At 40.6% G+C, this 11,792-nt stretch overlaps 2 protein-coding genes across 2 annotated transcripts in view; one reads left to right on the top strand and one right to left on the bottom strand.

Annotated features, from left to right (window-relative positions):
- lmbr1 (limb development membrane protein 1) overlaps positions 1-135 on the top strand; it is a 30,112-nt gene extending 29,977 nt beyond the window's left edge. The window contains exon 17 of the mRNA XM_053496831.1: positions 1-135. This exon is cut by the window's left edge and continues 2,658 nt beyond it. The gene's annotated coding sequence lies outside the window, so the exon portion shown is untranslated.
- Positions 136-1,019: 884 nt separating this feature from the next.
- Positions 1,020-11,247, bottom strand: rnf32 (ring finger protein 32). The gene is made up of 8 exons (XM_053495558.1): positions 11,203-11,247; positions 9,886-10,123; positions 8,996-9,141; positions 7,532-7,564; positions 6,243-6,367; positions 6,048-6,156; positions 4,290-4,460; positions 1,020-1,289 (listed from the first exon to the last, which is right to left on the bottom strand). Exons 1-8 carry the CDS (start codon positions 11,245-11,247, stop codon positions 1,077-1,079), a joined length of 1,080 nt encoding a protein of 359 aa, XP_053351533.1. The 3' UTR covers positions 1,020-1,076.
- Between the last annotated feature and the right edge of the window lie 545 nt (positions 11,248-11,792).

Genomic DNA, 11,792 nt, shown 5'->3' with positions numbered 1-11,792 from the left:
TGAAAAGAGCTTTTTTTTAAAAAAGAAAATCAACAAAAAAATCCATTACAGGCAGCAAGTTTCTTTCTCTTTTTTTTCCTTTGTTTTCTGGTCTGTTGTTTCACATTTGTTTGGAAATAAATGTTCTTTTCTCAATGCAAAGCCCGTAAAATGTCTTATTTTTTAACATAATTACAGACAAGCCCCTCTGATTCCAGTTTTAGGTCTGTATTTATGGAGTTTGCATGTTCTCCTCGTGCTTGGGGTATTTCTGACGGTAGCGCTCACCTTTATACATTTTAAGAGGGGCAGCAAAGAAGCCACTTCTCTCTGGGAAAAATCATTAGAGAGAAGCTGATATTCTGCAAACGGTACAGGAATTGGACTGCTGGGGACTGGGGTAAAGGCATTTCTCTGATGAATCCCTTTTCTGATTGTTTGGGGCAAAAAAACTTGTCTAGAGACTTGTCCAGTCCTGTGTCATGCCAACATTGAGGCATCCTGAAACCAGGGAGTGGACTCGCTCACAATTTTGCTTGGAACACAGCCATGAATAAAGAATGGTACAAAAATGTCCTTTTTCCCAAACATCCAAGAACAGTTTGGTGATGCACAATATCTTTTCCAGCATGATGGAGCTCATCACCATAAGGCAAGAGTCATAAGTGAGCGTGGAAATTTGTGTCCATGGCCAGGAAACACACCAGACCCAAGTGGTTGGTGAACCAACAAAAACTCACGAATTCTAGACAAACTCCGAGCACTGATTATGTTAAAATAAATAAACTGCACATAAAATGCACATCGAGTGTGACTGACTGGATTCGTTCTGGTGAATCAGATAGCAGTCTGATGATCTGTTGTAATGAATCATTTTGGAGATTTAAGTGTGGATCTTTTTACATGAATCAAGCCTCAATGCGAGTTACTTTGATTACCAATGGAAATATCAATACATTAATAAATGGGATCATTTCAATAAATCAGCAATAAAATTGTGTAATATCGTAGTTTGGTTTATTCAGAATTGCCCGTGGCTCCATGTTTGTTAGTTATTCAGTATGCAAAGCAATCACGGTCATACCTTGTGAGGTATTTTAGCGGGTGAAGTCATAAACAGGCACAGAGACATAGTGAGAGCGGCAGAGAGGGCAGGTTGCGCCGCCCTGCTGGCAGAAGTGCTCAGACGCCCTCAGGCATGACTGATGGAACACATGGGAGCAGGAAAGCAGGACGAGTGGAGAGGACGAGTGTGTGTTACTCAGAGGAGTCAGACAGATCGGACAGTCACGAGTGTCCCGCTGGACCGCCTGTGGATAAAGCGCAAGGGCAAGAAACAGGTAACAAACAATCTGTTAATAACATTTTCTTTAAATCTTCACACATATTACTGAACTTTATATGTGTTACTAAACTTCTACATTTATCATGGAAACTTCTAAAGGATTTATTACTTTCATTTATATACAGCAATCTGATTGGATGATAGGCGTTCTTCCACAAGGGGTGATAATAGACTGTAACAGCACTGGGGCCTTTAACCTCATGTATCTCTCCACACCCAGGTATTCTACAGTCATTAATTAATAACTCAGTCTCAGCATGGATGAAAGCAGGTCTGTACGGTCCGCAGTCCTGAAGAGAGAGCAGCTGCCCGCCAAAACCCACATTCACCACCAGTCACTGAAGTCTGATAAAATTCGGACATCTTAACACCTTAGTAATCGCTTCAAAGTCGGTCTGAACTTTTTATTTATGGTTACAGAGCTAACTAGCTTCTAACACAAGGCTGAATCCCAAATCCCTTTCTAACCCCTGATCAAGGGCACTACTTGGTGTATGGAACAAGGGATCTTTCCATCTAACGCTATTGATTTAACCCTGGAAGTTAACGGAGCTGATATTCTAAAACAGAATGAGTGGAAATATAACTATAAAGTTTTCTCGTGAGTTTCTCAGGACTGTCCAGCACCTCCATGGTTTAGTCTCCTCACATTTCGGATACATACGGAGCACTAGTAAGAATTTAAAGCTCCTTTCACCCCTGTTAATTACACTAAATGTTGGTCGCTAACTGTCCGTCGTCAGCCCTGCCACTCGCGTTAGTAAGTTCCGCACTTTTATGGAAATGTGTTGTAGACCGACGTAACTGGTTAAATAAAGAAACAAAAATTATAATCTGTTGATGATAAATGGTGTTTGTGGAACTGTATAGTATAAAAGCAATATCACTCTCGAGGTGGTGCTGTTGTGCTGGTTATAGCATGAATGTGATGTCTTCAGTACTTGGGATGTGCTGATATTCAGTAACACAACACCCTGTCTTGTGCGATATTGCCTAATTATATTCATTTATGACCAAAATTTCGCCTTAAAAATCCCTTTATTAATTACATCTATATGCAATTATTATGTAACATTTTAACCTATTTCTTTACATTATATTTTTTAAAAATTATAAAACTACCATTTCTATACATTTATTACTAAAATCATAAACATTTTCCATTTATACACACTGTTTAGACTAATCATTTATTAATAGCATCTATTTGATGCATAATAAACTTACAAATGTCACAGATTTCGTATTAAATTATGGAAAGCAAATAAAGAAAAGAGTAAATCCTTTAAAGAATGTAAGAAATGTTCATTTAGAGTTATCAGCCTGAAAAATGACCAATTAGAAAGACTTTCCGATACATTTACTTGGAAAAGCTCTACTTGTTTGTTACTGATTTATTTGACATTTCTACATTTTTTTGGGTGCGTTTCCTGAATTCTGTGCTGTAAACATTAACTTCATGCAGGTCCGCGCGCGATGGTCCCACCCCAGCGATAAGGAGCGTTTAACAAAAGTCTAACACTAATAAAGTTTGACAATAATAAAGTTGTACATGTTGTAATGGAAAGTTTAATGATACGTCTATTGACTTTAGTAAGGAAAGGTTTTTCTGAGGGTTTTTTTCTGTTTTTTTTTTTGAGACGCCGCAAAATATAAACTTCCTGCTTTCATTGTCTTTGAAACCAGCGGCTAATAAAGAACAAATCTGCTGTTGCCTTAATTTCCTGGCCTGTGGGTGTATTGTGTGCATGTGGTTAGTCTTGTGTTGTGTTGTGAACACTGTGTACAATGTGAGCTGATTTATGAGCGAGCCGAGCTCCATTCAGGCCGTGCTGGGACATCTGCAGTGTGGAGACAGGTGAGGACACGCCGCGGACTGACAGGGACCAGAGGGATTAGGACTATTGAGGAGCGGCGCTTTGATCGCGCGCAAGTTGTGAATTTATGTTCGGATGTGTGAAGGATAAACCCCCGGCTCCGGTGCGAGCGTGGAGGGAGGATCGGAACGTTTCCCAGGTTGTTTTTAACCCACAAACGGACACGTGGCAGCCTTCACACGGGCGATCAGGACACTCTTCAGGGCATGCTGCTGTTGGAAAGTAATGAACTGGTGGTGATAAGGCATCTCGCCATCTCAAGAGTTGTTTCAATAAGGGAGCCATGGTCATCCTCGAGTAGCACAGTTTTTATCTGTTTATATTTGCTTTTATTCAGCAGGTTCTTTTTCTCCACCTCTGACACTGGAGACTCCTTCCACGGATTCAACAATGAAAGTTGCGGCTTTGAGCTCTTCATGTGTTCCATCAGTCGAGTCTGATGTTGTTTTATTTGGTGGGTTTTCGTATATTTACTAATTCTAAATGCAGTTTGCATTAGAACTCCTTTTACTTTTGCTCATGTGAAAATTACAAAAAAAAGGAAACAGTGGTACCTCTGCATACGGACGGTCTCGCCTTGTGAATTTTTGCCTTTAAAGACTTTGCAAGAAATTTGCAAAGCAACCAAACCAGTCATGTGTACTTCCACACATATATTCAGTATATTTAGTGTTTTTGCGTTTTGTGCAAGATTTAGTGAAAATCAGCACCATGGGACACAAGAATGTTACCAAGGACGGTAGCAAGAAGAAAATGAAGCAGCTTTCAATTTGTTTTTAAAGCAGCCAGTGCTAAGAGGAATCCTAAATTAAGGTTAAGGGAGGTTTAATGTCTATTTATTTCTTATTTTATTTCATTTGATGTCTTTTCTAAATGTTTTGATTGTTTTTATATTCAAAAATATGATGATAGTGTTGGAAATCTGTAGTATTGGTAATATTTTTGGGTGGCTGGAACGGATTATATGCGTTTACATTATTTCCTATGGGACAATGCGTTTCACAATACGTAATTGTCGCCTTAAGAACTCACCTCAAAACTCGTATGCTGTAATCGTGTTTGTTTTTTTCAGACAGACGGAGATGTACCTTCTCCTGAGCCTTCATCCACTCGTCATCTTCCGTCCCTGCGCTGGTGTGGAGACGATCGAAGAGGTGGAAGACGTCTCGGCTCTGGGTGACGCTCCGGTCGATGTCACGCAGAAACGAGTCGACGTCGCTGTGGCACGAGCGCACCAGGCTCTCGTTTAACTCCTGAAACTATACACAGTCGAGATGACAGTTATTCACGATAATAAAAGCATGAGTTCTGCTTTCATGATTTCTGCTACCTGTTCAGAATTGCAAGGAACTGGGCTAAAGACTCCGCCCACTCCTGGGCAACCTTTGACCTTAGAGCAGGACAGCAAATTCCTGAAATTCTCACCTTTTCGGGATTTTTTGAATCAGATTTCACTTACTGAAACACGTCTAAATACCACACACACACACGCGCGATAATAAGGATAGAGACTTATTAACTTTCTGACATTTTCACCACTTAAACTGTTTATTTAAGATCAACGCTTGTTTTGTGTTTTTTAACGTGTCGGCTCACGTTAAAGAAGCTGAAAAATGTTAAAAGGAAAACTGATGAAGACTTGTTTATTCCTCTATAATCTACCATGCATGAAACAAAAAAGAAAAGAGACAAAATTCTAGGAAGAAAGAAAGAAAGAATGAAAGAAAGAAAGAAAAAAAGAAAGAAGATCAAAGACAAAAAAGGGAAAGAATTCTTGAAGGAAGGAAGGAAAGGGAGATGAATTAAAAAGAAATAACAAAATTAAAATTAGAAAAATAGGGGAGAAATTCTTAAAAGAAAGAGAAAAGAGAGAAGAACAAAAATGAAATAAAATAAATACAAAGAACACAAAAATTTAAGGGAAAAAAGATGCAACACTAATCACATGAACAGACCTCACTGGTGGGCGTGGCCTGCTGTTTTAAGCACCAATAAGGAAGGCCATAAGACTGTATAGTTTATATATGTTACCATGGAAGTGTGTGTGTGTGTGTGTGTGTGTGTGTGTGTGTGTGTGTCTTGTAATAAACACCGGAACATGGGATTAGAAGTTTTTTACTCTGTTCTGTGAATCAGTCAATTCTAAACTCTAGCAGCAACACACACACACACACACACACACAGTGCTGAAACACTTTGGCAATTCATTTTGCATTAACTAAACAGCAAGAACATCAGAAAAAAATACACAGTAGAGATAAACACTTAGGTTACACTGTGTGTGTGTGTGTGTGTGTGTGTGGTTTAGTGAGTAAGCTCGTTAGACACTGTGTGTGTGTGTCCAAGTCAAACACACCGGACATTCCTGGGACACACACACACACAAAGAAGAGTGTGTTTACACGTCCACTCTGAAACATACTTTCTCTTCAGAGAGTGCATCCCAGGACACACACAGACACATTCTTACAACAAACATTCTCTTCTTTCTTTTTTTTAACATAAAAAAATCAAACAATAAGTAACATCTGAAAACATCCGAGACATCTGAAAGTGTTTATAGACTGTAGACTCTAGACTGTAAGTCATTTCAGCCTAATGATGTCCTACTTCACATGCATGGACAACTCTTTGGACAGTTCGAGGGACCTTTTATCTGCTTAACTGGTAACGAGGGAACAAGCCACTCCTGGCCATGCAAATGCTTGTCAGCCATTTGTTCCATTATTTATGACCCCCCCTCAAATTCAATGTGCTCGTGTGCAGAGGCCAAATATTAAAAAGTTTAAAAAAAATGTATATTTGTTCCAATATTTATGGACTGTATATACAAATGGTTAGTTTACCTTCTCTTCGAAGAATCGACGGCGTAATCGCGGGTCACTGGGTGGCACGACTTTCCTCACGCCTCTGTACCACGTTCGCGCGACGCAGCCCCGCCACCAGGCCTGAATCCTAAAGCAATAAAAAATAATAATCAATAAATACACATAAAGTCTAAACATCACACATATAAACATGTCCCAGAGGTGATGTTATACCTGCGAGCACACTTCTCCCTGTAGAGTATCGCTCCGTCGTGTATCACTCGAGTCTCATACTGCTCCGTCCTGCACAGCGGACAACACCTCCTGCCCGATAAGCACTCAAACTTCCTTAAACACACCTAAACACACGTAACACACTTTCAGCAACAGAAGGATGATGGTAAATGGGATGGATGGAAGAAAAGAAGGTTAAAAGGAGGGAGGGAGGAAGTATGGCAGGAATGGATGGAAAGAAGGAAAATGCAATGCTGTTAGAGAAGGATGATGGTGAGAGTGATAGTGAGGGTGAGAATGATGGTGAGGGTGTTAGTGAAAGTAAGTGATGGTGAAGACAGTGATGACGAAAGTCATGGTGTTGATGAGGGTGTTGGTAAGCATGATGGTGAGGGTAATGGTCATGGTGAGGGTGATTAAAATGACAAGGGTGATGGTGATAGGGAGGGTGATGGTGATGATAGTGGTGGTGAGAGTGATGTTCATGGTGATGGAGACAGTGATGGTGATAATGATAGTGATGTTCATGGTGATGTTCATGGTGATGTTCATGGTGAGCATGATTAAGATGGTGAGGTTGGTTGTAATGGGAATGGTGATGCAGACGATAGAGATGATGAGAGTGATGGCAATGGGGACGGTGAAGGTGATAATGATACCGATGTTTTTGTGAGCGTGATTGAGATAATGATGTTAATTGTGGTGTTGATGGCGAATGTGATTGAGACGGTAAGGTTGATGATAGTGCTGATAAGAGTGATCCAAATGGTCATGCTGATGGGATGGTGGTGGAGATGGTGATGGTGATATTGATAGTGATGTTCATGGTGATGTTCATGGTGAGCATGATTAAGTTGGCGACATTGGTTGTGATGGTGATGGTGATGGAGAGAATAGAGATGATGAGAGTGATGGCAATGGGGACGGTGAAGGTGATAATCATACCGACGTTATTGTGAGCGTGATTGAGATAATGATGTTGATTGTGGTGTTGATGGTGATGATAGTGGTGTTGACAGTGATAATGATGGTGATGGCGAATGTGATTTAGACGGTAAGGTGCTGATAAAAGTAGTGCTGATAAAAGTGATCCAAATGGTCCTGCTGATGGTGGTGGAGATGGTGATAATGATGCTGATAATATTGTTCTTGGTGAGTGTGATTGAGATGGTGAGGTTGGTTGTGATGGTGATGATGGTGATGCCGATGGTGGTGCTGAGAGTGATGATGGTGATGGTGGGATTAAGGGCTGGATCTGCAGTGCAGTGTGTAATGTGAGACAAACTCACTCTGTGGAAGACGTGAGAGCAGGAAAGCAGGACCTGTCAGGAATAAACAGGATTCATTACACACATTACATCATTTAATGAAATCTGAAAGCTCACGGTAACGGAGGAATAACACGAGTGAGTGTGTTATTTAATAACATCTCACGTACCACTACACTTTACACACTTTCTCCTGTAATAAAGCCCAGCGGTATTTCACAAAACCACACTGAGAAAATACAAGACTTAGAGATTTCTCCGTCTTTTTCCATTTCTAGTTTTTTTTTTTTTTATATCCCATATAATTTTCCCCTTTCTTGTCATGGCATTAATTTCCTCTTTCCTTCCAGGTATTCATTTATTCTCTCCTTCTTTCCCTTCTTTTCTGTTCTGTCCTTTTTCATTAATTCTTTCCTTATGTCTTCACGTCCATCCTTCCTGTTCATCCTTTCTTCCCTCCATTCCTGTAATTTGTCCCTTTTCCCCAAATTTCACTTCTTTCCTTTCCTTACCTCCCCTCTTTCTTCCATCCTTCCATCCTGTCTTTCTGTCCATCTTCCTTTCTGCTTGTCCTCCCTTCCTGTCCTTTTCTCCTACCATTCAGTAATGTAGAACCGAGCTCAAGCTGCCTGCGGGAAGTTTCACAGGTGACGCGGCGCAGGTTCACAAAAACCCGTCATCATGTCAATGTTGTTGTTGGTTTTTTTTATTTTTATATCAGAGGTGATTTATGGCTGCGCGAGAGCGACTATTAACCAAACCTGCAATTAACAATTTAACTTTGATAAAGAGAAGTGCTTATTAACGCACCATAAAATCACTTGCCCGCGATTGGCGTTAATTCCTCCTCTTTCAGACCCCAGCTGTTATTGAGCTTTAATTGATTTGAAGTGAATTCAGGGCTCCTTCCCTAAGCCTCGGGGTCGAACACACACACACACACACACACACACACACAGGAGCTAATATTTACATAAGCGTCTATGGTAACTGAGCTTTTGTGGTTGTGTACGGCTTTCTTTTCCCAGCATTCCTGGGCAGATCGGCGTCTTGACCCCTGCTCAGGGACGCCATGTCTCACTCGCTCAGGGTTACTCGTTTAAAAGAATTCAAGAAAAAATTCAGACGCAGCTTAGAAGTGTTTCGGTGTTTAAGGTCAGTTGTTTCGCCAGAATTTTTTTTTTTTATATACACAATCGATAAAACAAACGAACATTTGGAAATTATTTATAGCCTGGAGTTCAGTGAGCAAACAAGTAAAAATAAGAAAAAAATAATCAATGATGTCCCTGCTGAAACTGGAGACTCCTTCCCTGGACGCTCCTCCCATATCAAGCGTCTCCTCAGATATCGACAACCAAACCCTGAGAACGAGCTGTTACCGTGACAACGATAATGAGAAATGAGTGCGAATATCAGAATATTTCCCGCCTTAGACATCCAGCCTCGCGCCCCCTGTCAGAGGGAATTGTGGGTAATCGATACCTGTGGCTGGAGGCGAAACTCTTCGGTGCAGATGACGCAGGGCTGCGAGGAGTCTCCGTTCATTAGAGAGCGAGATTTCACCTCCGTCCACTCGTTTACAGTCAGCCTTCTTCTGCTGGGAACTGCGACTAAACCCAGCTTCTGAGCTACACACACACACACACACACACACACACACAATATAACATGACATACAGGAACAGGCAGATAGACAGGCACAGAAGGAAAATATAAATATATGAGGAGAAAGTTAGACAGACAGATGGACAGACAGACAGATCAATGGACAGATAGGCAAGAAGAAAGGCAGACAGGTGGGTAAACAGAGAGAGATGAACAAAGACACATGTAAGACAAGTGTCTAGACAGACAGATAGAAAAAGAGACAGATGTAAAGACAAATGTCTAGACAGACAGATAGAAAGAGAGACAAATGTCTTGACAGACAGGTAGAAAGACAGACAGGTGGAAAGACAGGTGGCTAGACAGACAGATAGACAGAAAGGTAGAAAGAGAGACTGGTGGAAAAACAAATGCATGCAGGGAGAAAGAGAGAGACAGATATAAAGAGCGACAGTCAGGAATAGAAGTGGACAGGTAGACAGACAGACAGGTATGTAGAAAGAGAGACAGGCAGTCAGAAGAACAGATGGATAGACAAACACACGGGCCAAGCAGACAGATAATAACAGATAATAACAGGGAGACAGAGAGACACATGTCCTGACACAGACAATCCTGATGGACATTTGGGCAGGGAGACAGAAAGAGGTGTTGGAAAAGATGATCTGTTGATTAATTTAATTAGTTCATATTATTATTACAGATAATTAAATATAAATGTGTGTGTGTGTGTGTGTGTGTGTGTGTTCGTGTTTATCCCAGAGTACCGAGTGTGAGCGGAGGCTGAGGTGAGTCCAGCACAAACTCTTGTTCATCATCACGACGTGTGTGAGTGTGTGTGTGTGTGTGAGTGTGTGTGTGAGTGTGTGTGTGAGTGTGTGTGAGCCGTGTGGAAGGTGAGGGACGGTTGCGGTGCTGGAGGTGTGTAACACTCCGGATGATGTGATCCTGAAGAGCTCCGGCCAACACCGCCTGCTGTCTTCCACCTGCTCTCGACCTGCGGCCCTATATGTGTGTGTGTGTGTGCGTGCACAGGTGTGAAAGAGAAACATTACAATATTCATTACTACATCATTGTAAACACACTTAACACATCTAACACATGTTTTACTCATTCAAACATTTGTACACATAAATAGTTCAAAACAAGAAGTAACTAAACTAGACCTAAACTAGAACTAAACTAGACCTAAACTAGAACTAAACTAGACCTAAACTAGAACTTAAACAAGACTTAAACTAGAACTAAACTAGAACTAAACTAGACCTAAACTAAAACTAAACTAGACTTAAACTAGAACTGAACTAGAACTGAACTAGACTTAAACTAGAACAAAACTAGAACTGAACTAGACTTAAACTAGAAGAAAACTAAAACTAAACTAGACCTAAACTAAAACTAAACTAGACTTAAACTAGAACTAAACTAGAACTGAACTAGACTTAAACTAGAACTAAAATTGAACTAAACTAGACCTAAACAAGACGTAAACTAGAACTAAACTAGCCTTATTGGCTAAGCCAGTGTCAATCTAATCAGCATGCTAACTCTGAAACTAGGCAAAGAAAACACCTGAAAGAGGTTTTAAACCTTATAATAATTATTATTATTATTATTATTATTATTTGTTTTTATAAACTACAGTAACATGAGCTAACGCGCGTTTATATTTAAATTTAAGGAAAGAAATCCGCGTCCCTACCTTCAGCATTGTCCTGAAGCAGCGTCGGTCCCCCTGGTTACTCTGATTACTCGGTTGCTTAGCAACAGCATGCCGGCTGGCAGGAGGGTTTCCCAAGTGCGCATGCACGGTGCTGTTTGCAGAAAATCTTTACTCTTTTACTTTTTTTTAAAAATAAAATAAATCACAACACAGTTAATCACAGTTAATAATTCATTCATTCAAGCTTATCTGCTCATACTGCTGCTTATTTAGTCACAAGATAAAATGTCTCAATAAAAATCCATATTATAATGAATATTGTAATTTTATATAATAATAATAATAATAATAATATATTGATCAATCAATTCATCAACAATCATCTAATTGTAGAGATCTCTCATATCTCTCCAGTCTCACCTGCTTATCTCTTGACTCTCTCGATTTTCTGCCATTTTTCTTCATCCTTTCTCCTGTCTCTCTTCTGTCCCTCTTTCCTGTGTCTCTATTATCTCTCTAATGTCTTTTTCTCCTGTCTCTCTTTCTCTTCCAGCTTTTCCCTTTCTTTCCAGTCTCTTACCAGTCTCACACTTGTCTTTACCCCAGTTCTCTCAGCCTCTGGTCCATTTCTCTCTCAGCTCTCTCTCCTGTCTCTCTCTCTCCTGTCTCACCTGTCTCACTCATGCTTTTCTCCCAGCTCTCTCCAGTTTCTGTTCCATTTCTCTTCCGGCCCTCATCTATTCCATTTCCATTCCAGCTGTCTCTTCTGCCTCTCTTTTTCCTGTCTCTTTCATGCCTATCTTGCACAGCTGTCTCCAGTATCTTTCCTGTCTCACTCCCTTCACCAGTCTCTGTCCCCTCTCTCTGCCAGCTCTCTTTCTTCTGTCTCTAATGTCTTTGCACTTATATCTCTGCAGACTTATCTATCTCTCCCATCCTTCTCCCAGCTCTCTCTTTCCCTCTCATTCTTCTCTGGTATCTCCCCTGTCTCTCCTCTATCCCTTACTTGT

This window comes from Clarias gariepinus, chromosome 1 (genome assembly GCF_024256425.1).
Source record: "Clarias gariepinus isolate MV-2021 ecotype Netherlands chromosome 1, CGAR_prim_01v2, whole genome shotgun sequence".
NCBI lineage: Eukaryota > Metazoa > Chordata > Actinopteri > Siluriformes > Clariidae > Clarias > Clarias gariepinus.
Note: the sequence above shows the minus strand (reverse complement) of the source record. Positions and strands in the feature narration are given on the sequence as shown.

What these genes read in the sequence shown, in the direction of transcription:
- rnf32 (XM_053495558.1), bottom strand. Translation starts at nt 11,247, where the DNA reads ATGAAGAAAAATGGCAGAAAATCGAGAGAGTCAAGAGATAAGCAG. An exon ending in TCAGCCTCCGCTCACACTCG is followed by an intron (nt 9,142 to 9,885) that starts GTACTCTGGGAT and finishes GTGTGTGTGTAG; the next exon opens with CTCAGAAGCTGGGTTTAGTC. An exon ending in GGATGAAGGCTCAGGAGAAG is followed by an intron (nt 1,290 to 4,289) that starts GTACATCTCCGT and finishes CTTTATCCACAG; the next exon opens with GCGGTCCAGCGGGACACTCG.